This window comes from Acanthopagrus latus, chromosome 22 (genome assembly GCF_904848185.1).
Source record: "Acanthopagrus latus isolate v.2019 chromosome 22, fAcaLat1.1, whole genome shotgun sequence".
NCBI lineage: Eukaryota > Metazoa > Chordata > Actinopteri > Spariformes > Sparidae > Acanthopagrus > Acanthopagrus latus.
This window is the reverse complement of record NC_051060.1, coordinates 19,637,765-19,664,586: the sequence shown is the minus strand read 5'-3', so window position 1 is coordinate 19,664,586 and position 26,822 is coordinate 19,637,765. Positions and strand designations below refer to the sequence as shown.

General features: G+C 42.0%; 1 protein-coding gene across 2 annotated transcripts; it reads left to right on the top strand.

Moving 5' to 3' along the window:
• Nucleotides 1-26,822, top strand: itpkb (inositol-trisphosphate 3-kinase B). 2 transcript variants are annotated; one of them, XM_037085826.1, is made up of 12 exons: nt 1-509; nt 6,081-6,279; nt 6,389-6,551; nt 7,335-7,619; nt 8,420-9,379; nt 21,783-21,882; nt 22,237-22,274; nt 22,373-22,548; nt 22,965-23,169; nt 25,105-25,206; nt 25,777-25,848; nt 26,569-26,822. In XM_037085826.1, exons 2-12 carry the CDS (start codon nt 6,233-6,235, stop codon nt 26,776-26,778), a joined length of 2,358 nt encoding a protein of 785 aa, XP_036941721.1. In that variant the 5' UTR covers nt 1-509; nt 6,081-6,232; the 3' UTR covers nt 26,779-26,822. The 2 variants fall into 2 exon arrangements, with proteins under 2 accessions (XP_036941721.1, XP_036941720.1); XM_037085825.1 differs by having other exon boundaries at nt 2-509; nt 6,386-6,551.

Below are 26,822 nucleotides of genomic sequence, written 5' to 3'. Positions count from 1 at the left end.
GCTTCCGGCTTTCAAACTCTCAGACAAACAGCGCTTTACTACAAACGCAGAGGTGTCGAGCAGCAGCAGCAGCGGGACGCATGACAACAGGAACAAAAACGTATCTAACCCCTAAGAGCAAAAACCGTGAGGAGAAGTTCTCCTAAAACAACCAGGGAGAAAACTACACCGGTGGAGAGGAGGAGAGAGACATTTTGAATCTTCTTCTGTGGAGGAGGTTTGTTGGTGAAGAAGAAGAAGAAGAAGAAGAAGAAGAAGAAGAAGAAGAAGAAGAAGAAAAGGACCGTTGAGCAACTTCGTGTATGGAAGAAACACACAAGAGGAGAAGATAAGGGGTTTATTTTTTTTTTTTCTGTGAACGAGGGAGTCTGTGCAGGTTTTGTGACCCGAGTATCAGACGGAGAGGATTCATCCTCTCCCCCGAAACAAGTGCTGGTATCTGGGGCTGTGAGAGGACTCGCACCGAGTGTCCCGGAGGAGGCTCGGAGAGGACGCGGGGCAGCGCAGAGGTAAGACGTCCTGTCACGACCTCCATCCCAACCCCGAGGAGGCGGTGGTGGTAGCTGTTGGATGGAGTTTATTAGACTTTAATGACACCACCTCCAGTGTAGGTGGAGAGCTGACAGTGAGAGTTGTCGGGACTATAGGCTCAGTCATGCTTTTGAGTCTGTGGTGGGGGAGAGAAGGGAGGCTGTCATGATATTACGATATTATCGCGATATCTCCCCCCCAAAAATAAAATAAATAGGAATCATACCAATCAAGTTGATATTTAAATCTGTTTACTGTGTTTTGGCTCCTTGTTGCCAAGTAAATCACCTTGAAAACACGAGCAAGAGTTGGGTCTCTCAGAAAAGTGTACAAAAAGAATTAACTCATCAAGAAAAGATGCAAAAGGCTGATGATCTTTGTTGGATTAATCAGCAATTTCGTCATATGGTTATTATTAGATAAATTAAAAAAAAAAAAAAAAGTGAATATTGTGGTATTTTGACAGGCCAAGCCAGAAGCCAATCTATTTGAATAGGTTGGAAATAGATTTTCTGTTTATATATTGGGGGAGTATATATACACAAAATATACATATAGATGTTTTTTTGCTATGAGCCCTCACATGTGATCAAGTCAATATTACTTTACAAAAAAATGTAATCAATAAAATGGAGCCAGGATATTTTCCAGTTTAAGAATATACTGTCCAAATTGGAAAAGGCTCCGAAGCAGTAACCAAAAGTATATTTTCTATGCTGTGAAGACAAACTCATATCAGCACATATTGGTCAACATATACGCTGATTCTGATATATCTGCGATTTCCGATATCTACCAATAATATCATCCAGATATATCTGTCAGGCTCTGCTAATCTTTGATTAACAAATGCACTTTTTATGACTTAAGGTCATCTTTAGTCTTGGTTAGTTTTCACTTGAATGTTTGTTTTCTGATAAAAGTCGCACTTATGTTTAGATAACAGCTGATTTCCACTGATATACAGCAGTTACATGATACTTTATACTCAGCCTTAATGTTACTTAGACAAGACTGGAGTTACACAGAGTTTTATTGTATCTGAATATGACATTGGATCTGCTCATGGAAGCTGAATCATTTCAAATAACTCCCATATCAAATGCATTTATGTTGATCGCTCATCAACTGTAGCTTATGTAACAAGAGTTATATTCTGAATAACAGAAACTCAATTATTGACATTTTAGTAACTGAAAGCAACTCAAATTTGCTCTATAGCTGAACAAGTATTTGAGGGTTCTAATACAAACAGAGCTGGGTGGGATAGAAGGGTTGAGGCTGAGAAAAAATATTTTTAGAAAGAGCTTTCAACCAAATCAGAAACTACAAGAGCCCTGATGTTAGCATTAAATTGGAGGTTATTGCTTTGGCTTCAGCTAATGATTATTATGCTGTTGATTAGTCTGCCTATTATTTGGTTTGTAGAATGTCTCAAAACAGTCTTCCAAATGTCATCAAATGTCTACTTGTTTTGCCCAAAACCTAAAGATATTCAGGTAACTTTGATACAAGAGGATAATTATCATATTGAAGAAGATGGAACTAGCAAATGTTTTGCATGTTTGCTTAGGAATTGATATCAATGAATAATCAATTTAAGCTGCATCGATTGATTGATTGATTAAACACATAATCAGTGAAAAAAAATGGATTCACAACTATGTTGATAATCAATTAATCATTTGAGTCAATTTTCAAGCAAAGGTGTCAAACATTTGCTGTTTCCAGCGTCTTAAATGTAAAGCTTCTTTGTCACGTATGGTTGTAAATGAAGAGTCGTTTGAGTTTTGGACTGCAATTTGAAGACGTCACTGTGTGCACCGAGAAATTGTCACAAGCATTTTTCACAATTTATTGAGAAGTTATAGAATAAATGGTTAAACAAGAAAATAATCAGTAGATTATTGATGCTGAAAATGATCGTTTGTTGAAGCTCTATAATCGATTCCTAAAATAGTTAAGATCTGTCTATAGCGACTGCTGCAGCTGGTTGTTTCTAATTTTGTTTATGTGCCCCTCAGGCCCTCTCCAGGCCTTTTGAATTCTTCTGGGATCCATTTAGCTTTACAATAATGACATTATCACGACTTGCCCTCAACTTTAGAGGGATAAGAGAGAGAGATAATGGAAAGAAGCAGATTATTTAGACAAAATTATCGTTATCTATATTGATTTCATCGTATCATCATGAGTAAGGAAGTCTTCCAGAAAAATCAGCATCAGCATCTTGTAAACTTCTAATCAGCTGAGTTGCTTTTAGCGTGCTGCATGTAGGCTTGTTGCCCACTTGTGTAGGCAAGCGGACAGTTTGAGTACTCACACAGTCCCACTCAATCTGACATTAGGCTGGCCTGAAACAAAGACAACATTCTGAGGTGGTAGTTTACATCTGTGGTTATGTCACAATCATCACAGCCAGTATTTGCTTCAATGTTGTTCCATTTTCTATTGCGTTTGAATGTGAAGTTGATCGAGACAAAATGTGTCTTGCATTATGGTTTTACATTGTTTTAATGCTGATTTGGGTGCAGTGAGTGTCCTCTGTTCAGGCCTTTTTCTCGTGTGAAACAACTTTAGCTACTAGTTGAATCAGCCCAGAGTTTCATACATGAGACATTTTCTTTTATGTACAACGTTTGTGCTTTTTCCGATTAAACTTCTGTCAACCCCTTTGGGAGCACAGAATTCAGAGGATCCAGTTCTGTCCTTCAGTGCAAAAAGAGAGAGAGAAAAGGCCTTTTGGATGCAGCTAACCATGTGCAACAAGCAGTGTGAAAATGGTTCCCGGTGCCCAGTGCTGCTTCATTACAGCAACTGAGCCGTCTCACAGAAAGTAAATCCTCTGCTTCTGCATGAAAGATTCAGAATAGACAAATGGACCAAAATAGCGTGTAAACACCTCTTTTTCCTTCCTCGCTCCTCTTTCTTTCACCCAACTCTCCCTTTTCCTCCCTCTTTCTCTCCCTAACTCCTCTTTACCTATACGGGGCCTTGTTTTACAGAAACTCTAGTGGATGTTTGTGTCCAGTAAGCAAAGAGAATTTATTATACAGTGTGAAAAAACCTGCCCTGGTAGAGCCATTCAGATTATTTCCTGCCTCTCTCTCTCTAACTGCGTCACTGCCTCACAAGGAAATCCCATGTTTACCCTTTTGTTCATGAATTGAGGTCTTAACTTATCTGGAATCAACACACGTCCCAAGGCAGTTTCTGGCAGCTCTGCACATGACGTGAATGCCGGTATGCTTGAGCAGGCCTCAGAAGTGGACTGAAATGGATTTGTTCAAGGCTTAGTTTTGGTGAGAAGTCTGCAGGACAGAAGTGGTTTCATGGTGCTAGTCTGCAACAGACGCACCCCCTTCTCTGCTAGTAAATATTTGACTGAATACATTCTTGTGTAAAGTGATCACTTGGCATTTGACATTTCATATTAAAGAATATAATTTGCCTGTGGTCTAGACTTATTCACAGTTTTGCTGCACACCAGTATTGACCATCAAGCTTATCTCGTATACAAAGCAGACTGTAAGTCAACAAACTCTGGATGATCCCTCATCTGTCTGAATCAAATACAGACTGCTAGAGTTGAGGACTTCACTACAGTTGTTATTTTTAAGCTCATAGTGTCACCTTACCAATTTAACACATTTAAGCCAGTTTACAGGTTTACAGGTCTGGGGAAGTACTACCACATTCTCTCTTTTAAAATTGCAGTATCGTCACTCACTGGACTATATATGTTTTATTGTGGGTAAAGCCGTGCACTCGTCGTTTGACTCATTTTGGACAAATACTCAAAATCGATACAGCAGAACAAAAAATATATATTTTTTTTTATTCAACACATTTTTCTTCCTTATCAAAACCTGGCGCCTACATTACCCACAATCCAACTAAGCCACTGAGTGACATCACTGGAGGCAATTTATCAGATTACACGTAGCTTCCTCTGGAGCCACAAAAGGCTTCATGGTGCTATTCTTCACAAATCAAAGTCGTATTCCCCAACACGTGTACACACCACTTCAATGTGTAAATTGGTGGTGACCCTTTAAAAATAATTTTGGTGCCTAATGGTGGGGAATATATTGATAAGATATCGTTATCTATGATATGAGTTCTCAGCTTTTGAGGAGGTTTCCCTATATCGACATATATATTACATATCATGAATCATCTTAAAATTGTCTGATTGTTATCTGAAGGTCAAATCCTCATGCCCTCACATAAAACAATGCAATGACCAGTCTGAGTGTGTCTGTCTAATTCATTCTGCAAATAGCAGGCTGTAGAGTAATTCACTTTCAGCAGTTCATCTCGCAACCGTCTTGATTGAGGAGCTAGAACGACAGGTTTTGGTTCCTGAATGCCTGTTTCTTGCAAGGCTATTAGACCATGCTCTCGCAGTCCAAATAGCAAGCTCAGGTCCTCGTATTTTCTTGAAATCAAACTTAGCATTTCAAATCAAATGAGCATAAAACACAGCCAGTTGTTTTTGATTCAAGATATTCACCTTATTTTCAAAACAAAGTATGAGAAAGTAGCATAGCAAATTAGCCCCCTGCGGCATGATAATGACTTTCAGTTTCTACCGTGAACACACAAAAAGAGAAGTGCTCAGTCAGTGACCTTCAGCGTCTCGACACATCTCTGTCTGCGTCACTGTAGATCGAGGTGATTCCATAGCTCAACTTTTGTCTTTTCCCTCCATTTTTCTCTTCTTCTGTATTTTGAAATGTGCTGCCACTTTTTCATCTGTTTGCCTCTCTCTGCCGGCTGCCCTTTCTCATTCTCCCTCTCTGCATGTTTCCCCATAACTCCACCTTTCAGCCCTTTTCTACGCACTTCCCTCATTCTCATCCTGAAAGAATGCTACCTTGAAGTTCTTTTTATTTTTAGACTGAAGTAAATTTCAATCAGTCTTGAGCTACAGTGTTGAGTACAGCAAAAGTCTGGTCAGGCTGAACTTGTGGCCACCGTGTTGCTGTTCCTTTTTAGAATAAAGTTTAGTACGGCTGCGATGCAATAGCACAGAAATGTTCACGCAGTTAGATATGAAAAACTCAAAGATGTTTTAACGGCATTCTGGTGTAGAATGAAAAAAGAGGTGTAGAATCTATTTATCTAATTGGAGATGAGGAAAGGGAGTCACACTGAAAAGGCAAACATTGGACTCTGTAATAAAACAGCTGTTTGATTCAAATGAGCTTTAAACAAATCTCAGCTTCAGTGAAACATTCACAAAAGAAAAGGCAAACTGTTTTCACTGAGTGAAACATGTTCCTTGCCAGTATTCATTTGTATCTCTCTGTCTGTCCCACTTTCACATTCACATAAATTTTCCTTTATTTAGTTTTAGTCCCATGGTGAATGATGATATCTATTTTGAGTTAACAACAGGACTACATGAATAATCATCTCTGTACATAACACAGTGTGGGACGGCTTTCCAGGAATGGGAATCAGGACGTCCAGTTTTTTAAAGACTTTTTTGGTTTATAAATCCCTGCCTGACTTTAAATTCTTGTTTTTAATTTTTTTTTTAGCGCTGGCTACAGATTTCCCCGCTGCTTAGAGCTGCCGCTGCTGACTGACTGCACAGGAAACACTGAACGCTGTTCTCAACGCCTCCCTGCAGCTTCAGGGGAGATTGTCAGATGTGTACCCAGCACTCAGAGCCCCTGGCCTGGCCGCGGGGATGGCAGCCTCTGCCCTGAACCTGAACGGCCTTGGCGTCATGAACAAGTCAGTAACACCGCTATTATGATAGTTGCAGCCTTTAAAGAAATGAAAAATAAATAAATAAATATATATGCACAAACTAACCAACCCTCTCCACTCCTCTCTGCAGCAGTAATCAGTTTCACACCCAGCCAGGCTCTTCTAGTACCACCTCTGCAACTAGAACCAGTCCAGTCGGTCGACCTGTGCTGCCGGTTCCAGATCGGAGCACCTACTGTCAGTTCCTGGGTGGGGGAGCACTCAGTGGCGGTCTCTACAGCCCGACCAGCCCTAAGGTAAATCCGATCTGCATCCAAGCTGTGAGAACTGTCTTTGAAGAAAGAACTGCAACTGGATTTGCACTAATAACCTGTGACTTCTCTTGACTTAATCCTTTTAAATGAATGAATGAATTTATACCAACCCCCACATCCAAAGATTCATAAGCATGTCATTTAAAAAGCGTGTCACAAATCAATCGATCTCCCTTTATTTGCTGAGTTCGACTAATGTTCAGTTAGATTCACTTCCCAGGAAGTTGTCACGTTATTCCCGAAATCCACTTTGGTGTGAACCAATCCAACAGCATTCCACTCGAGTTACAGGAGAGAACCAGGAAGAACTCATGTTAGTCACGTGAGTTAAGTGCTTTTTCAGTTGAGACTGTAACTTCTGAAAGGAATATCGCATAGGCAATTAAATACACCTGCATTCAGTTCAACACATTCAAGGGTTTGGCTGCTACAGCCTTACTCGTTGTGGTATGACCTGTAGCTTGTGGTGGCTAATTTTAGCCAGCGTTTTGGTATTTTTATATAATTGACATAACTGCATGAGTTCACTGTCAACACAACTCCGGTGCTGTTTCACACGACCTTCTAGCTTCTAGTTTCTCTTACTGTCATAATGTAATTTCTTCTTGCGGGTACAGTGGCCGCTGTTCAGTAAAACTTGCATTGTTGCGCCCTAAAGAAAATATCGAAATAACTGTAAAATGTAACGTATGTTTTTTTGGGGATACCAAATAACTGAGGATCGTTGCCATTAACCTAATCCCTTATTGTGGCGTCCTCTCCTAGACCAGCCCACGCAGCCTGGGTCGAACCTTTGTCTTCCCCCCTCCATCCTCGCTCTCCCCTAACTCCGCCCCTCGCGCTCGCTCCCCTTCCCCGCGGAGCCCGGAGCTCCTGGGAGTCAATGTGGGCCAGCGGGTCCGACGCCTGAGCTCACCCGGCTGCGAGGAGCGAGGAGAAGGAGAGGCGCAGGAGGAGAGGGGAGGAGAGACGGGAGGAGGAGAGAAGCGGGAGGAGAGGAGACGCCAGGCACAGCTGCTGCAGATCCACAGAGAGCTGCAGAACGTTGAGGTGATTTAAGACCCCCCCCTTTGTCCATTTAACTCCATCTATGTTTTCATCACTGTCTCCTTTTTACTCTCTACATCAGTCTTTATTGAGAATGCAATCATTAAGAAACATTAAGCAATATATTCAAATCATGAAGGATTTACTACTTTGTTGGGCAAGAACTGAGGCTCTTCCAGCTGCGAGGATTCCAAAAAGCAAGTGTTATTCAAGCTACTATTACTACTGCTTATTCATTATTTGGCTCTTTCCCTTATGTTATAACATCATGAAAGCTGTGAAATGGTCTGGACACTTGTAAAATGAAAATGAATATGATTTGATTTAAAGAGAATGTGATTCTCCGCTTTAAAATCAATCAGATTATCTGGAAAATTAAAATTGATGATCAAGTGCTTTAAAATGTTTCGTTATTTCCTTCGGTTTACATAGAATTTTACATAACTGGTGTTCATTGGCTGAATTCCTGTTTTATTTTTACACTCCAGCCTACATTTGTACTCAGTTTGAAACTGCAGACAGTCACACATCGAGCTCGTAGCTTGCCAACAGATAATTTTTCAATGCAGTCTGTTTAATGCCAAAAACTGGGAAAAACACTCTCCTCGTTTGTATTTTTAATTCTGTTAATATTAGTAGTATATTAAGATGATATTTTGCCTTTTTCTGTCTTGTCAGTTTATCTTCCTCTCATCAGGTGAAGGCTTTGCTGGTGCCAGTGCACCTGTGAAATGATAAGCTCTACAGTTAGACCAAAGAAACTGTAGCTGCATTTAGACCCTTATTTTCTCTGTGTCTTTCAGGTCAGGGGAAAAGTCGGCATTTTCGAGGCCCACATTTCAGGAATTCGTACCCAGGTGCTCAACAGCGAGCTCCAGCGCAGCCCTCGATCTCCGAGACGGTCGCCTAGCCAAAACCCCTTCGATCCAAGTCAGCAAAACACGGCTCTTGAATGCCCAATGACCCACCCACAAGAGCGTAAAGTTCCCCCAGTTGTCCAGAATGGAAGAGAAAAGGAGGAGGAAGCGATGGATAGCGATGTGAGAGGAGGAGAAAGGGGTGACAGTGAGAAGGACAGCAGTGCTATGAAAACAAACACTGAGAACAAGACACTGATTGGTCAAAATGGCCGCCATTCAAAAACAACAACGCAAACTCCCTGTTTAGATACACTGTTTGTTGTTCAGGGTTCCCCTGAGACTTTAAACCCAGTCGCAGCATCAAACAGAGAGATGAAAGTGGCAGACGGACTGAGAGAAAAAGACGGAGAGGAGGTAGAAAACAAACCAATGTTTGGAGATGCAAGAGAACGGACAGAGAGAGAAATGGGAGATGAGAAACAGGACCGGTTGTGTCTTGGGATGCAAGAGGAAAACATGTTGGAGCTTCACCCAGACACCCCTGCTTTTCCTGCACAAAGCCATGAGAGAGCCCCTTGTTTGCTGGACATCACAGATCACACCTCCAACCACTCTCCCTCCATCCCTCCCGCCATCCCCGCAGTCATTATAACTGACCATGGTCTGGAAAGCCAGACTCAAACTTCTGAAGACCAGGGACGATGCTCCACACCTAGCCCCAGCTCTAGCCCCGTGCCTGAGCCGAACTCCTCCATCCGCTCCCTCAGGAAGCTGTCGTCCTCTTCCGCCTCATCGGCCGGTTTCTCCTCGTCTTGGGAAGAGTCGGAGGAGGATGTTTCCAGTGATACGGAGAAAGGAGAGCAGCTTCTCAACCCTGCACTTCTCACCTCCAAACAGAGAGCAGTAAGTAGAGCCACGTGAGATTGTGTCGGCTAGTGTGTGTAGTGGGTGTAACCTTGGGAAACTGCATTTCCTGGGATAACCATCTATTATCCAACAGTTGGACGATAAGGGTAATTGTGCAAAGTGTCACTCTACAGTCTCTCTACTCTCACTCTACTCAACATATTTTTAGCTTTGCTCACTCTTGGAATGGCTGTGTCAGTATGTTGGTCGGTCCACCGTTTTGGTCATGACTGATAGATCTATTTGATATCGGCATGAAAGTTTTTGTACAGATATTTATGCTCCCCAGAGGATGAATTCTACTGACTTTGGTGGTCCTCTGACTTTTCCTCTTGCCACCAGCAAGTCAAACATTTTTCCTACTCTCTGAAATTTGTAAACTTCTTCGAGCTACATTAGATACAATTTGGATACAGTGCTCATTAGCCAACATTAGCATACCAGCACACTGAACCATCTTAGCATCCTGATGTTGGCATTTGGCATGGCTGTAGAGTCTAACTAACTTTTAGCGTGTACTACAGCTACCCTCAGAAAGTACATATTAGTGCTTTTCACACTGCACTCATCCCAGAGTTAAAAGTAGTGTTAGAACCTTCTTAGTGCCAGGCTAATAAGCGTTCACACTGGCATAACATACTTGGTTTGGGGATTGCTGCAGGATTAGGCAAGACTTTGTGGGGTTATGAAAATTGGCGGAACACAGGACTAAAGCGGGGTTAAGTAAACTTGTCATTTTACATGATGCAAAAGCATGAGCGTGCGCAAACAGACATCCAACCCAGGAAATGCAGTGTGAACTGTATAACCCTGGACTGTGGTTAACCTTGAAATAGCAATGTCTGTATAAAAAGTTATTAAAGTTATTCATGGGTCAACTGTTATGCCTCATGGCTAAGAATATGCGGTGTAAAAAAAAAAAAAAAGGCCTACTGGGACATATTACTGCGTCATAACATTACAGCTTGAACTTCGAACTTCTTGCTCACACATCCGTTGGAGTCTTTAGAGCCTAGTTCAAGAGTTAAAAGGAAAAGTCTGCGATTTGGAAAGCAGCTTCAATGAGCTGTCATCCGTCTGTGCCACTTCAGCGGCTCAGTTGATGTGTTGTATCCTCTGCTGCACAAAGGGTTGTCGGTCAGAATAACCAGAAAAGCTTGCATGCTACAAAATGCAAGCGGATGCAGGAGGACATCCTGGTATTTTTTTGGTAATTGTATCGGACACACTGTATACTGGGTCATACGACATCTTCTTATGGCATTTTACATTTTACATTGGATCAGTTTATTGCATTTTGAGTTTGTGGCTGCTCTCATGGAAAGAGAGGCTTACATCACAGAAGTATTCCCGTTTGCGAAGGCGTGAAAAGTCCTGTAACTGAGCCTGAACTAAAACCTTTGTGTTGTGGAGAATCATAAATTATCTGAGGCGTCTGAGGTCATGCATCAAAACTCAAAACCGGTTTGTGCAGAAGTGGTGATTCTGCAACTAGCCAGATGTGATAAAGAGTCAGTCTTGATTTGACTCTTTATTAGTGTTTAGGCCCCAAATTGTGTGCACGTCTGTGTGTGTGTGTGTGTGTGTGTGTGTGTGTGTGTGTGTGTGTGTGTTTGCCTTTTCATGTTGCTGGGCGCTCCTGTGTCAAATTGGCCTGAGCTCTCTGCCTGAGTAATGGTTGACATTCACGGTAACAAAGCTAGCTCTGTGCCCCGACCTGTGTGTGTGTGTGCGTGTGTGTGTAGGTGGGGGGGTAACGTGAGGGTGTGTGTGTGTGTGTGCGAGAGAGAGAGTGAGCACGGGTGATAGAAAAAGGGAAAGCAAGAGAATTCACCAGTCACACACACTTACTCTTTGCCTGCTTCTGGACGCCGTTCAAAGAGGAGGCTGAGGCCTGTTTGGGTATGTGTGCGTGTGGGTGGGTGGGTGGATGTGTTTTTATTTGTAGCCGGGATAAGTTCGCGAGGCCATCTCTCTTCTGCTTTGAAACACGATTTAACAAAGGATTTTGTAACTGGTATGCACCAGTGTTTCCTAATAAATGATGTCCCAAACTTTGCACCACAGTCATCGTTATATTATGGCTTTGTGGCTCATAATCACATTTATCTTATCAGTTTCTGTGTGGAAAAGTGAGGAAGCACCAACAGAAAAAAACTGTCCTTGAAATGATGATTTGCCGTGCAAGATTGTAAGACTCCTGTTCATGTGTGCTGGATGCATACTTAATCAGGTGACCAAACCCTAAACCAGTGTCCCAGCTCTCCCACTCGGCATGGATTACAAACAATTTGTTTAAAGGGATTTGGCTGAAGGATTTGAATGGTGTTTGTATTGCTCTTTGCATATTTCCGGTCAGTGTTTTTTCTCCTTTATCCTGGCAAAGGAAGAGGCAGCAAGTTGTGCTGGCGCCTGAACCCGACTGATGGAAAGTTTTATATTTTACATTTCCCAGTAAAAGTCTGGATTTCCCCCCGTTGTAGCTCAGAGATGTCAAACATGAGGGTTATTCATGTTCTTGTCTGTAGCCTGTCACAGTTCTTGATCCGTATTTTAAGAAACAGTGTGTGTGTTTGTGTGTGTGTGTGTGTGTGTGTGTGTGTGTGTGTCTGTGTGTGTGTGTGTGTGCAAGAGGCAGACATGCAGATACACATAAAGCATGCTTGCTTGTGTGGGAGGTATGTAGGAAAGAAGAGAGGGAGAAAGAGAGTGAAGAGGAGTGACACTGAGAGAGAAGAACAGAGTGAGCTCGACAGTAAGACAGAAAGGAAGAATAATATAAATGAAGGAGAACAGGAGCGGAGATGTTGGATGATATTGACTGTACATGCAGCCATCTTATTAAACCGACATTAAAGGGAACTCTCCTGGATGAGTAGCTGGCTGATGAAGTTGTGATTTGGTTGGTGGGTTTTCTTTGGAAGACAGAAAGTAGTTCTGACATGAAACTGCTCACAACAAGGTCTGTGGATTGTCTTGAGTAACCGGGTCATAATTTCTGGAATGGTACATTACTGTGGGGTTTTTTCAAATGTATTTCTTTGGCACCTTGAGCCCCTCAAGAAGAGTTCCATCTGGTTACATGATATTTAACAGCAGGCCAATGTCTACAAAAATCAGAAACTCACACTGAAAAAAATCTATATTTGGTATAATATATCACAACAGGTAGGAGGATAAAAATACGTATTTTTGATGGAGGTGAACTGCCCCTTTAAAGATGTTCCAGGAAAATATGCAAAATGACGAAATGCAGTAGTGAAAAATAAAAAAGAATAAGACAAGTGATCTCTGCAAAATATGTTTAGCACAGTCTTAAATTGATTTTTTTTTTCTATTATAGAGCTCTGCGTCATTGTGATCCTGCTCCTTCTGCATCATTCACCCATGACATTTTCCTGTTTCACATCTGTCAAACACATCTGCCTTGTTTTGGTCATTAACTTTTGGATTATAGCGTATACGCTTAACTGGCAGAGGCTGGAATCTGAACAGAGCCATATATAGACACTTTTCTGGCTGATCTTTTGACTGCTGGGCAGCTCTCCAAGGTTAGAAGGCACATATGTGCTGCCAATGTTTCCCTTCATTTCGAGTGAATTAGCACCTGCATTAAGATTGCCATCTGTGTTTTTCTTTCAACAAAATTTCTGTTAAGTTCTGAGGAGTGAAAAGAAACAAACCTGCCAGCAGCAGAGTTATGACACGACACCCAGTGATCTGCATAATTGACCTTTGAGTATCATCTCCACACCCAGCAGAGTAGATTCAAGCCAAACAGAGAAGATGGAAGGATGATGCAAAAGACTTGGAAAATTACCTTTTGAGATTTGACTACAAAGCAGCCACTTCAGCAAAACAGACAAAGAGCACTGAAATGTGCACAAGTGAGTTGGAAAAACCACAGGATTTATCAGCAGTCGAACGCATCTTTGTGGTTGCTAATAAAATGAATTGACCATTAGTTTAATTAGTTCTGCAGTTAGTCTGTCAATTAAAAAAAAAAAATGTATATATATCCAATCAATTCGGGGAATAGATTCATCATTAAACTGTTTATCAAGCCTGACAGGTGAAGGTTCCTGCTGCTATAGTATGAAGATTTACTGCTAATCTCTGGTTTATGTCACAATGAAATGTGGATGGACTGTTGCTGTTCACACAAACATGTCATCTGAAGCCCTCCCCTTTGTTTCTGGCTAGCGTTAGGGTTAGGGTTATGTTTTCCTTGTGTAATTTTATCATTTAAAAGATGAGTAGGTTATTGTTAGACCTTCAGGAAAGATCAATTAACACGCCTCGGCTAGTGGAGCTTAAGCTACAGCAGGGCAGGACTTGCCAACATTATAAATGATGTGGAAAGGTGTGTTGTTACTCCTGCTGTCTGTGCTGTAAACGAAGCGTGACAATCTCTGTTCACCCTGTGGTTCTGAGGAGAGATTTGTCTTTCGGAATGACGATTGTATCCATGCTGCTCAACTGTACAACACACACTCATGCTAACGCTGACACGCCCTCTGTGCCCACACAACATCACAACTTTTTTGTTGGTTGCACATTACTCTCACAGACACACTGTAACTTATGTCACACTGGCTCACATCCCTTTTCTTATAATCCTTTTTCAAACTGTGAGTGGAACTTCATCTCTCTCGGTGGACCGGACTGGATGAAAAAGCTTCACTTTTTATGTCCTGAACTGTAACTCAAGTGGGTCGACACAAAATATAAGTACACACACACACACACACACACACACACACACACTGAGAAACTCAGTGTGTTTGTACTGCAGTGGAAAATCTTCACTACCACGGCGGCCGGTTGCCTAGCAGCACTGTGACGTCAAACCGAGTTTCCCTCTCACAGCTGTGTGTGTGTGCGCGCGCGACAGAAAGTCTTCAAGTTTATGGGTGTGTGTCTGACTCAATTTGTGTGTGTGTGTGTTACAGAGTGCCTACTTGATTTACTGTGAGAGGGGAAACACCGGTCAATTCTTTATTTGGTGCTTTTGTGCAAGCTTGCCGGCGCGCGTGCATGTTTCGAGGAGCCCCTGACCATGGAAGAACCGGGTCGGGTGGTTTGGTTTGAAAAGACAGTTTGGTTATCTAGTATTGGATCCAATGCAGAAGTGAAAGGTGGTTTCACATTTGGGGAAACCCTGCCGATTAGAGAACGCAAATGTTTCTGCAGATTAAGGGCGTAAAACAAGCCACTTAGTTATACGTTTAGAGTCAAAACTAAACATAGTTACATTACTACAACTTCCAGATCCAAGCTAAAGACCTTATTGTTTACCACTGACCGGTGCAATATGTACAAACATAGCTGCTAACTGCTGGTAACTAGCTAGCTAGCAAGTAAGCTAAGGTATTTGTATTAGCTCACTCTGCCCTGGTTAGCATGCTTACTTCAATAGAATGCATAGATGCCTTTGACATAACAAGTCACTGCACATTTTGTTGATAATTTTGATTCTGATGTTTTAAACAAAAATTCCTACATATTGCACCTTTAATTAATTTTCTTAATGTTCATGTCAAATTCTCTTTGTTAGTTTCTTTTATTGTTTTTAGTCTGTGTAGTTAATTTCTTGGGGTTTTGCCTGTACAATCTGCAAAGCACTTTGGGTATAAAAAAAGATTACCTTGCCTTGACTAACTGCTATGTAAACAGAATTTGTTGAGCCTTTTTGGTAGATTTCTGTGCTGTTTTTTTTGTATATATACATTTGATTAAATAGTAGCACATTAACATGAGCATGCTTTTATAGCTTAGTCTTCTTCTAAGTGAGCAAGCAAAGAAACCCCTAAGAAATATTCTTTCTTCAGGCTACATGTTAAAGTCAGATGTCATCTTTAATGTTTCCCAGTCATTATTCAGTAACTGAGCTGCCGGGTCACAAACATTGCACCCTTTTTTTTCTTTTAGGCGTCCCCCTTTCTCACCTCTATACAGCCGTCGCATTTTATTTTTTTTTGCAAAGCCATTTTTCCACTGGCCAGCCTTGGTTGCTAAGAGATTTATCAAGCCCTCTCAAAGCATCTACCACATGTTGTTTAGCCTGCATCACACTCTTTGCAGTTTAATTTTGTGTGGTGTGTGTGTGTATGTGTGTGTGCCTCTCAGTCTAAACTTTGCAGACTCAGACAGTTGCAATATTTGTATCTGCAAGGGGACCTTGTGGTGAGCGATATCAGGCTTGTTGTTTCCTCAGTGTTCCTCCGTTGAAAACATCAGCATGCATCAGTGTTTCCCCTGCTTCTTCACATTACACATTTGTAACCCAGAGTCACCCTTTGCCCTGAGTTTTTTTCTTGCTTTCTTTTTTTCACCATTCTCACCGCTCTCCTCCCGCCTCCTCTCATTCCTCCATGCAAATGAGAGATATCTGGTTGCCCTGTGTAACCCTACTTCTCTGTCCTTACATCTCTTCAACACCCTTTTTTAAAACTGCGTGTGATAATTGCACAGTGACAATTGCACAGTAACTTGACTTTTGCAAATGCATCTCGCTTTAAAGCATGTTGGAAAACAAAATGCACATTTCGAGAAGATAATAAGCGAGTGGCCAATAGAAACTCTTTGCCTCAGTGCTTCTTTTTCCCCCTGTGCTCTTTCTGTTGTTTACGGACGGCAAGGCCTTTTTTTTCTTTCTTTCTTTTGTTTGTAGTCAGCGGCGGATGTGGAAAATACTGTCGCTGAGGCAAGCGGCAACCCCCCCCACTTCCTGTCTGCAAGAAGTTCCTTCTCTTACCATTTCCTCTCTCTCTCTCTCTCTCTCTCTCTCTCTCTCTCTCTCTCTCTCTCTCTCTCTCTCTCTCTCTCTCTCTCTCTCTCTCTCTCTCAATGGAAACTTTACTGTTTTTCCTGCTCCCCGCTTATCATCCAGCTGGTCTGGGGATAGAGATAGGAGAGACCGCCGGAGAGCAACGAGCCAGAAAAAGATGAGACGGGGAGAGACAAAGAGTCTGACTTTGAGGGAAATGTGTATGTGTGTGTGCGCGTGTGTGTGCGCGTGTGTGTGTGTGTGTGTGTGTGAGAGAGAGGACTTGCTAATTCAAGCTCCTTCTTGAATTGTATTCCAGTTTCAGTTTCCAGCTTCAAATGCTAATTTCTCATCACAGTAAAACAGACGCACTGACTATACCAAATTAGCACAACATGATATCGTACAGAATCATAATTAATGTTGCTCCAGGAGCATCACTGCAACTGGCCAATCATGTTTTTGTGATGTCATAGCTTTGTGACATTGACCGGAAAAAGAAGATTTTGTTACAGTGGTTAATGTAGTGAAAGTAACACATCCTCGTACCTAAATGACTGAAAATGTCACCTGAAAGAACATGAACGTTGCAGCGACCGGTGTACAGTTGTTTGGAAAGACTATGTGTTTTGGATTCAACTTTATTATGTAACTCAAGTTCAGTTAAAATTGCTCACAATTGATTTCTGCTATCGCAGTTGACATGAACAGAGTCCTGCGCTTTTCAAACCTAACCGCCAACCTTCGAGGACTTGATCTCTCTTTACACTACTTCACCTGACTTCCTCATTTGCTGCTGTGACATTTATTATGACCACTAATATTCAGAGGCTGACAAGAGATGTAAATACTGACTTTTCCTAAACCTAACCAGGCATATTTGTCATGTAAACCCAACAAACTGTGACAGCCACTGAAAATAAAGAATAGAGCTGAAAACAAAAAGTCAAAAATATTGTTTGGTGCGTGGACTACCAGACCAGAAGAACAAGCACATTATCTTAAAGAAACTGCAGCATTATCTCCAAATTCAATATGTGATAAAAAGCTCAAAATGGAAGCAAAAGAGCGCTGCTTAGATTGGACTGAACAGGTTGACTTTAACTGGGTTGTAATGCGATTTCGGATGCAGGCTTGAACAGAAGGTGTCCTGCTTTGAATCTGTACTCTGATGCTTAGAAAACTCACAAGTGTAGATATAAACCCAGTGATATTTGTAGGCATTTTTTTACACAAATCTTTTAAACGTTGACTTTCCATGAGCATCTTTTATCTGCAGACCTCACGCTAGACACATTTATGCAAATGTTATTTTCACACACGGATTGCCATCTGGCAGCTGTGAAATTATCGTTTCACAAGCTACTGTAGGAACATCTTAGAGACATTAATAACTAAAACCCCATCAGAAAGAATCCATGTAAAGTCCAAAGTAGAAAACGTTAGTTGCTTTATGTACACGGCAAGCTGGTTGATAGAAATCAGTGATGGCAGCTTCGAAAAGCGTGTGGCAGCTTCTGTTTAGGATGTTTCCTTTCGTCTATTTTAGTTCGTGTTGTAACGTCTGTCTCAACATCTCTGTGTCGAACATACTCATTGCAAACCTAGACGCATACTCAAACATAGAGAAGATAAATACGATCGTGCAGGTTTACTTTGCTTTTTCCACCGGGCCTTAACATTCTCCCGGTAGATCGCGTGTTTTCACATTAACACTGCCCACAACACACTCACACACGCTGAGCTCTGTCTGTGTCTTTCAAATGTTGTGACCTGAGCGGAGATTTGCATGTGCAGGTAATGTTTGTCCTCTGTTTTGCCAATCAAATGATCTTCAATTGTTTATCACCGCACACACTCGCGCACATCTTTCGTGGTGGGGTGTAGAGAGAGGGAGCCGGAGTTTTTAAAAGCACGCGGCCAGAGAGCGACAGAGATTTGCAGGCGAGCTGGACAGATAATCAGCCCTGTCAGTTCTGTCTCCTAACGCGGCTGACAGAAAGCCCCATCGGCCATGATGTGGTCGGCATGGCTGTGTTCAGTGTGGAGTGTTGTTGTGTCAGTCGGAGCCATCTTTATCATTACCATCATCCACCTCAGCACCAGCCACCTTCAGGTACTTTTATGTCAGGCTTTGCAGAATGCTTTTCATACCTGGATTTAGTCCTTGTTTAGTGATGTTTGACAGCTTTTCGAGTTCGATTTTATTGGGCAATAATAACGCTGGTGAAAGTCGTAGTCTTCTTCTTTTAATCACACATAAACCTTACTTCTCCTCTCGTCCTCTGATTGCACTTTAATGTCTCTTCCTTGTAAATCTACACACCGAGTCTGTGATTACTCAGACTTGAGGTTGTCCAGACTTCTCTCTTTCTCCCGTTTCCCTCTCTTGCCCAGCTTACACACTCACACACACACACACACACACACACACACCAGCTGTTAGTAGGCAACACGGTAGACGGATGACAGTCTGAGTTGACAGAGAAAGTGCAGACCCTGGCTACTTACCAAGCTGTAGCTTGATACTCTCGCTAACTGGAAAAAATGAGCAGAAGGGGAAAACCATTCAGTTGAACTCAGTTGTACCCTGTGGTGGTCTGAGAAGATTCATTACGGCTGTGTTTCCTATAATTAACAAGCAGAACATGTAAATTGACTGGAAATGAGGGGGAAAATTCAACCTCTTCAAGAGTGTTTGAGTTTATTTTATTTATTTATTTTTTTGCTGCATTTCAATCTTTAATTATTGAGGCCGAGCTGACAAATGTTTCTGTTCATACAATGACACATGGGAAGCTTCGGCTGGATGTTACCTGTTGCCTCCTGGTCACTTTCATCTCTCTCACAATAACACATCTTGAATCTCCATTACAAAGCTTTGTGTATTTGTATAGGCTGATGTATAAGAAGCTGTAAACTTAGACCCACGAAAGTCATCAGACTCCTTGAAATACTGAATCTTATTACTTGAGCTGCAATGAATATTCAATTAATTGATAAATATATCAGAAGAATATTAGTTGCCAACCTGTTGCAGTTATTTTTCCAGCAAACGTAAAATATTTGCTGGTTCAAGCTTCTTAAACGTAAAGATTTGCTGATTTTCTTTCTCATTTATGATAATTAATTAAGAGCCTTTGGGTTTTGAACTATTTGTTGGACAAAACAACCTATTATAATGATTCTTTATGTTGATTATAAAAAACATCAACAGATTAATTGATAATGAACACTAGAAAACTCTACCAAGGCCATCTGTTCCCTTTTACCAGCCACATAATATGATGATTTTTTTTTGATACTGAGCGATGAATTATTCCCTCAGAAATTACCCGTAATTGTCGCAAAAATCTGTATCTCAAAATGTTAGAGAAAGAGATTCCTGGATCCTTCCCTTTTTCCCCACCAAAAGCTAATGGGTTCTTTTTCCTCTTATCCTGCTGACAAACCAACAAACATGAACAAACAGGCACAGGTCTAAACAAAACCTCCCTGATGGAGGTAACCATTCTTACTTCTCGCCCCTCTTGCTACCAAACTTGTCCGTCAAACACTAATAATCCTGATGATACCAGAGACTCTTTTTCTTTCAGCTGACCCCCCTTACAGCTAGTTTCCACCATGTGATCTGTGTGTGTTTTACTTTTTATAAGGGGCTGAGTTTTTTTTTTTTTCCTTCTTCTCTCCTTCAGTGGTGCAGAGAAAACCCCCCCATGTGATTCTACTTGAGACAGAGACAGAGTGAGAGAGAGAGAGGAAGATAGATGAGAAAGTGTGTGTGTGTGTGTGTGTGTGTGTGTGTGTGTGCGCGTGCATGCATCTAACCATAGATAGTCATGCTATCAGCTGATGAATTTTCGTCAGGTCCAGATTATGTGACATGGGTTATATATCTCCTTCTATGGTCCTCTTCTCTCTTATCTCATCCTCTCCACCCCTCTCATCTCTGATCCCCTCTCTGGTTATTTGCAGACATAATATTATTGCTCTTGGTATTTGCAGAGCACAGGAAACCTTCGATGTGTGAGATCGCACCATGATACCACGGTCTTTCACACATTTGTAGCAAAGGGACATTTCCTCAATTTCACTGGAGGGTGGATTGTGCATCTATTTTAATGTAAAGTGCCTCCAAGTGTATTCAAATCTGTTATCAATGCTGTGTAACTCATTTCCGATGTGTTTTTAAGGGGAAGATTTTGCTGTTGTTGTTGCTCTGCCATGGAGTTGCACAGCCAACATTGTTTAAACCCACAGAACAAGACATCTGGAGTTTTTCCATCTGATGTAATGCCGCAGGCATAAAAACAGTGTCTTTTATTTGGACTACGTCATTCAATAAGAGGGTGATATATTGTACTACAATTTTGATGAGGTGTCTCAACACGCACCACGATTAGCACTTAATGTTACTGTAAGGCCTCAAAGGAAAAAGGAGGATCGTACAGAGTGGTTTTATTTATTTAAAGAAAAGTAACTTTCGCCGTTATGCTAAACTCATTTTATGACACTTTTTGTTCTCCAAATATTTGCTTTGACTTGTTACATTTTTATTCATCAAACATCATTGTTATTCAGGGAACATGCAGAACTTTAACTTGTCTTTTTTGTAAAGTTAAATATTGATTTATCTGCAGAAAGCAAAGTCACAGAGAAGTGGACGAGAGAGCTGGAGAGAAGGGAGAGCTAGACTTCAACAAGTCTGTGGTCACTGACATAAAAGCGTTTAAAGTTAAAAACAACTCCTTGTGTGTGTGAGTCTGTGTCTCAGAGGCAGCATGAGTCTCTGTTTGTCAATGAGTTTGAGTGTGTGTGTGTGTGTGTGTGTTGGTGTGTGTGTGTACGCGTTTGTTCGTGTCTGTGTGTGTGTGGCAGGAGTCCCACAGTTCAGTGTATCATTGCCAGGGACAGGGAGAGCCCTCGGAGAAGCTGCGTGTTTGTTTGTGTGTATGTGTGCGTGTTACCAGGGGAAACCCCAGCTCGATCCTCCAGAGTTTAGTTTAAGTGTTCTGAAACAGCTAAAGAAGGAAAAGGGAGAGTGTGGGAGAAGCTGCCAGAGAGAGATTGAAAACAGCTCCCCCAGGGTCAGGGATGCCCCACACTGAGCGTGTGTGTGTGTTTTGAAGAATTTTAAAGACTTGTTTTTGCTCATTGCCTTTACACGAAACAGCAAAAGAAAACGAAAAGAACTGGATCAGCCAGAAGCTTAGGTACTCCAGTTTCCTGGTTGATTTCAAGCTGACTAAACATGGCCATCTGAGGGATTGACCACCTCGACTTGTCTAAATATGCATTTTAGAAAGGTAGCAAGGAATTGGCAGACTCTGCCTCATACGTGCAGTACATCAAGTTTTATGAGGGGGGGTCCAAATAGTTTGCACATTTAGAAAAACAAACTTTCACATCAGTTTTACAAAACGGACAGTGTGGTTTAAACAGTTTTATAAATGGGTGATGACTCTTCATCCATGAATGAGAGCAAGGTATAAACAAGTCAGGCAGGCAGCCTTACGGTTAAACCTAGAACCGATTCTGGTCGAATCACTCGGGTGGTTAATCATTAAATGGATGGATTGTTACACCCATGTCGTTCTGAGGGAGATTCATGCATGTTGTTTGTGTTTGCAGCACAAGTCCTGGAAGAAGATAAAGAACATGGTCCACTGGTCGCCGTTTGTCATGTCCTTCAAGAAGAAATATCCCTGGATACAACTGGCCGGGCACGCAGGTACGTGGACACACAAAAAATCTGTGAGCCGGAGTGTTTGTGGTAGGTCCTGTTTGGCCGATTAAACACTGGGGGTCATCTCTCCAGCGCCAGTTGCAGCTTTTATCTGTCAGTTTCTGTTCTGAGACTACAATACAGCAAAAGCAATAAGATTACAGTAGACCAAAACTTGTTTGTGTGATCTAGTTTGTATTTCTGGGTGATCCCTTCTTCTAATAGGTGTCTTGGAGGCTGCAGCTCCTCCTCACTTCTTACCTCATTATCACCTTGACTAACATACCCTGAACTACTCCCTATTACTGTATCTTATCAGTTTCTGCGTCTGTTTCTCAATAAAAGTTCATCTTTTTACAGGGAGCTTCAAGGCAGGAGCAAACGGCCGTATATTAAAAGTAAGGCCCCCTTCCCTCCCACACCAATCACAAAGTCGTTTAAATGTGTGTTTTCATGTACAGAATAACAAGAATAACTTGTTGTTGGTGTCCTGTAGAAACACTGTGATTGTGAGCAGCGCTGCTTGTCCCTCCTGATGAGGGACGTGCTGCGCCCGTACGTTCCCGGTTACCATGGAGACGTAGAGAAGGACGGCCAGAAGTACAACCAGATGGAGGATCTGCTGGCCGAGTTCGACTTCCCGTGTGTGATGGACTGTAAGATGGGAGTGAGGTGAGGAGACATATGACATGAAGGTAGCCGGGTGCTCTCACAACAAGCAATTACTAAATTGGATCTTGTTAAAATAGTTTTGACCATCATTCTTTGTTTTCTCTTCCAAATAACTCTTTAATGTCACTGTGTGCCAATATCTTTGCAGTTTTTTAGTGATACGAATAGAATTAGTAGCCAAAACTACAAGAATAAGAGGAGAAAAATCCTTTCACTGCATTTTAGCCCGAGATGAAGCTGAAGGCTACTGTGAGCAGCGGTGTCATACTCTTTGCAAAGAGACGTCTTCTTCACACCTTCTCTCTACCTCATCCTCCTACCTCTGCGCTCGTGTCTGTCACCCACCTTTTCTTCTTTTTTCTCTTGTCTTCGTCACCCACCCACCACCTGTTTCTCTTTTTCTTCTCACGCTTCAGGACCTACCTCGAGGAAGAGCTGACCAAGGCTCGCAAGAAGCCCTCCCCGAGACCGGACATGTATCAGAAAATGGTCGAGGTCGACCCTGAGGCGCCTACGCCCGAGGAGAAAGAGCAGAAGGTGGTGACCAAACCCAGATACATGCAGTGGAGGGAGACCATAAGCTCAACGGCCACCCTGGGATTCAGGATAGAGGGAGTCAAGGTAAGACTCACAAAGAGAAAGGTGTGTGTGTGTGTATGCCCTTCCTTCCCTCTTTTCTTCCAGTGCTCAGTGTAAAGTGTGTGTGTGTGTGTGTGTGTGTGTGTGTGTGTGTGGGGTGGGTGTCCTTCAGGGGCATGATCTAACTTCCTGTTTTGAACAGCAACTTCCTCTGAGGTATATGTGTGTGCAGGAGTTCCTTTGTCATACATGAGGCCTGTCCATGGCAGCTCTGTATGCCTCAGCATCTGGCACTGACATTGCACACACACACACACACACACACACTTACACAAATCTCCCGGTCTGTCTTTATTTGAGGGTTGTGGCTATATAAGGACATTCACGGCCTCCCGGTGGTCTGCTGCCATGACACCAAGGGTTATCCCTAGAAACAGAGGTGTGTGTGTGTGTGTGTGTGTGTGTGTGTGTGTGTGTGAAGAAGCATAAAGTGGATGAGCAGTTTATGTGGAAACTCATTTGTATTATGTATTATAGATTTTGTGTATGTAAAAACTGTGTTGTTATCAGGGATTGTGTGTGTGTGTGTGTGTGTGTGTGTGTGTGTGTGTGTGTGTGTGTTGAAGAGAGATAGGCCGAGCTCAGACTCAGACCTGAACCATAAAGGGAAAAATAGTTTTGGCTCCACATAGTCCCGTGTTGCTTGGCAGCCAGCAGAATAAGAAAAGCTCATTTATTCCACTCTGGACCGACCACCTGGTCAGCTCCCACTGCTGATACTGATTCTGATGCTAACGCTCCAGCACTCCTGTTGTTTTACTATTGCTTTTCTAAGTGTTACTGACGATTTTAGATGTTGACTGATCTTGTAGGCGTCCACAAACTACTTGGTATCGGTAGTTAATGTCCTTTAACACCACGTGGCTCGAGATATAGCTAGCTGAACGGCGGATGTGGAGCTTGTGCCACAAACAATCTGTCTTCGATTAGTGATGCACAATGTGGATTTTTTTCCAGCCAATACGATAATTTGTTGTTGTTCTTCTTCTCATGGCTAATACCAATAAGATAACCGTACTTAAGCTGCAGTTTAGGCACACCTGAAAGTCAGGACAGCTAAGATACAGCAAAGATTCATTATTTAATATCCCACAGCTCTAAACAGAGTTGTCGAACATGTATCATGTGCTGTGCTGCTCGTTCTTCTCCTTCTCCTTGTCTGTGTTTATTGGTGGACCACAAACCAACTGTAAAGGTGCAAACAGACACCTGCTGTACTGGAGTGTGTCGAGGCTGTGCTTCTCAAGACCATGAAAGCTCTTGAGACACGGAGCTGTGCATTGACTCAATGTTTGTGTCAGGCAAAAGTCACAAATGCAGGTCACATGATGCCCTCAGGCCCATATAATACAACATTTATAATTATCAAGTATTCTGTTAATAATCAATTAATGGTTCACTTCATCTATAAAACAGAGGATATTTTAGGTTTTAGACTGCTGAACTGGAAAACACAAACAGGATGTCACCTTGAACTCTGGGGAACTGGGATGATCTGTTTTTTTTATATTTTACATTTAACACTTTAAGATGTATAGATTAAACATTTCAATTAATATATTCAATGAAATTAATCAAGAGCATTTGTTCAAATGTGTGGTCAGAGACGTGTTTGGGATTAATCAAAGGGTTTCTGTACATGGTTGTGGTCAGTCAGACAGAGTCAAGGACCCTTCCCTGCTCTATAATCTCTAAAAATATCTCGTGCTCCCTCGCTCCCTCTTTTCCTCCCCTCATTGTTTGTTCTGCTTTTCTCATCCAGCCTCTCCTTTGCCCCGTCTCCTTCCTCCCCTCACAGCCCTCCCATCCCTACAAGATGCCTGGAAGTTGCAGTTGATGATGATGTACTAGATATTAACCTTTACTTACACTCAAATTAACCCATAATATGATATTTTGTCCTCCTCTCCTCTGTAGAAGGAAGATGGGACGGTGAACAGGGATTTTAAGAAAACAAAGACGAGAGAGCAAGTTACAGCAGCCTTCCATGACTTCGTCAAAGGAAACAAGGACACACTGGTGTGTAAACTGCTTGTGTGTGTGTGGGTGTGTGTGGGTGTGTGTGAACAACCTTGAACACTGTACAGGACAGAAAAAACAGATGAGGACTGGAATTTGGAGCTGGACTGTTCTGCTCTGTTTCAACAAGCCCATGGGAATCACGCAAAAACACACAAGCAGACACGTACATACACGTACACACTCTTGTGTACAGTACATGATACACAAATACACACTGTGACCTTCAGCTTCCTGGGCCAGAAGAAGAGGGAAGTCCTTGGGAACTCCCTGGGCCTCTGTATACACACACACACACACCAAACACACACACACACACACACACACACACACCAAACACACGCACACTCTGAATATTCGCTGCATTGTTGCATTGTACACGTATATGCTTGAAAGTGTGTTTATTGATTTATTACTAAAACTTATTACATAGACTTTAGTATGAGTCTTCACCACGTTTGTTTTAAGAGCTGCATTCCAATACAGACACCGTCATTGGTTGCATCAGAAGTGGGCAGAACTGTGTGAACAAAATATAAAAGCTTGTTTATCTTTTTGTTTTATTTCCAGAGCGCTTATTTATCCAGACTGGAGGAAATCCGAGACACTCTGGAGACCTCCCCTTTCTTCAAAACCCACGAGGTAGAGACACACGTCCACTGATGGCACACTGATTATCTCTGCACTGCTGAACTCCAGGACACACATGATTAACACAACACTGATATAAACCTTTAAACTGAGCCACAAATAAAAAAAAAAAAAAAAAAAAACATTCTTCACAAAGAAACAGTGTGCAAATATGTGTGTGAGTGATCTCATTTATCTTAAGTCTGTGTGTGGCTTTTAGCAGATGCAAGATAAGATTTCCGTGGTTGATCCGTTGTTGTGTTTGGCCAAATCTCAACCAATGTTTGAGCATTTTCACAATCTCCTTCAGTCTATTTGGACCCAGTGATGGGATGTACTGTACCAGAGGAAATCTGTAAAGGTGATTTTCGCTTATACTGCTTTGTGGGGTTGAATTAGTCCCAGTCCTGTTTACATCCGATGGTAATAATTAATTCATTTGTAATTAAACATAATTTAGCAACATAACTCAGTCTAGCATGCACAGTATTGCACACACTGACATAGAAGGCCTCATCATGGAAATTAGACAATGACAACATTGACCACACGTGCACACATTTCAGTTTCACACAAACGTTCATGCAAACACACCAGCAGACATGAGTGTGTGAATTAAGTGTGACAAAACAGGAAGTGAGATTATGTTTTTGAGGCACACAAACAATAATGAAAGCTGTTTCAGTCTAGTGTTCCCGTTCTCTTGTTCATTGTCTGTCTGTGTCGCCGCAGGTGATTGGCAGCTCCTTGTTATTCGTCCACGACAGTAAGGGACGAGCCAAAGTCTGGATGATCGACTTTGGGAAGACCACGCCTCTTCCTGAAGGGCAGGAACTAACCCACCGGGCGTCGTGGGTTGAGGGCAACAGAGAAGACGGTTACCTTTCAGGACTCGATAGTTTGGTGGACATCATTTCATCCATGGTGAACTCTGAGACTTGAAGAAGTCTGAGAGTCCTTTTTTAAAACCCAAGTGAACATTCAGA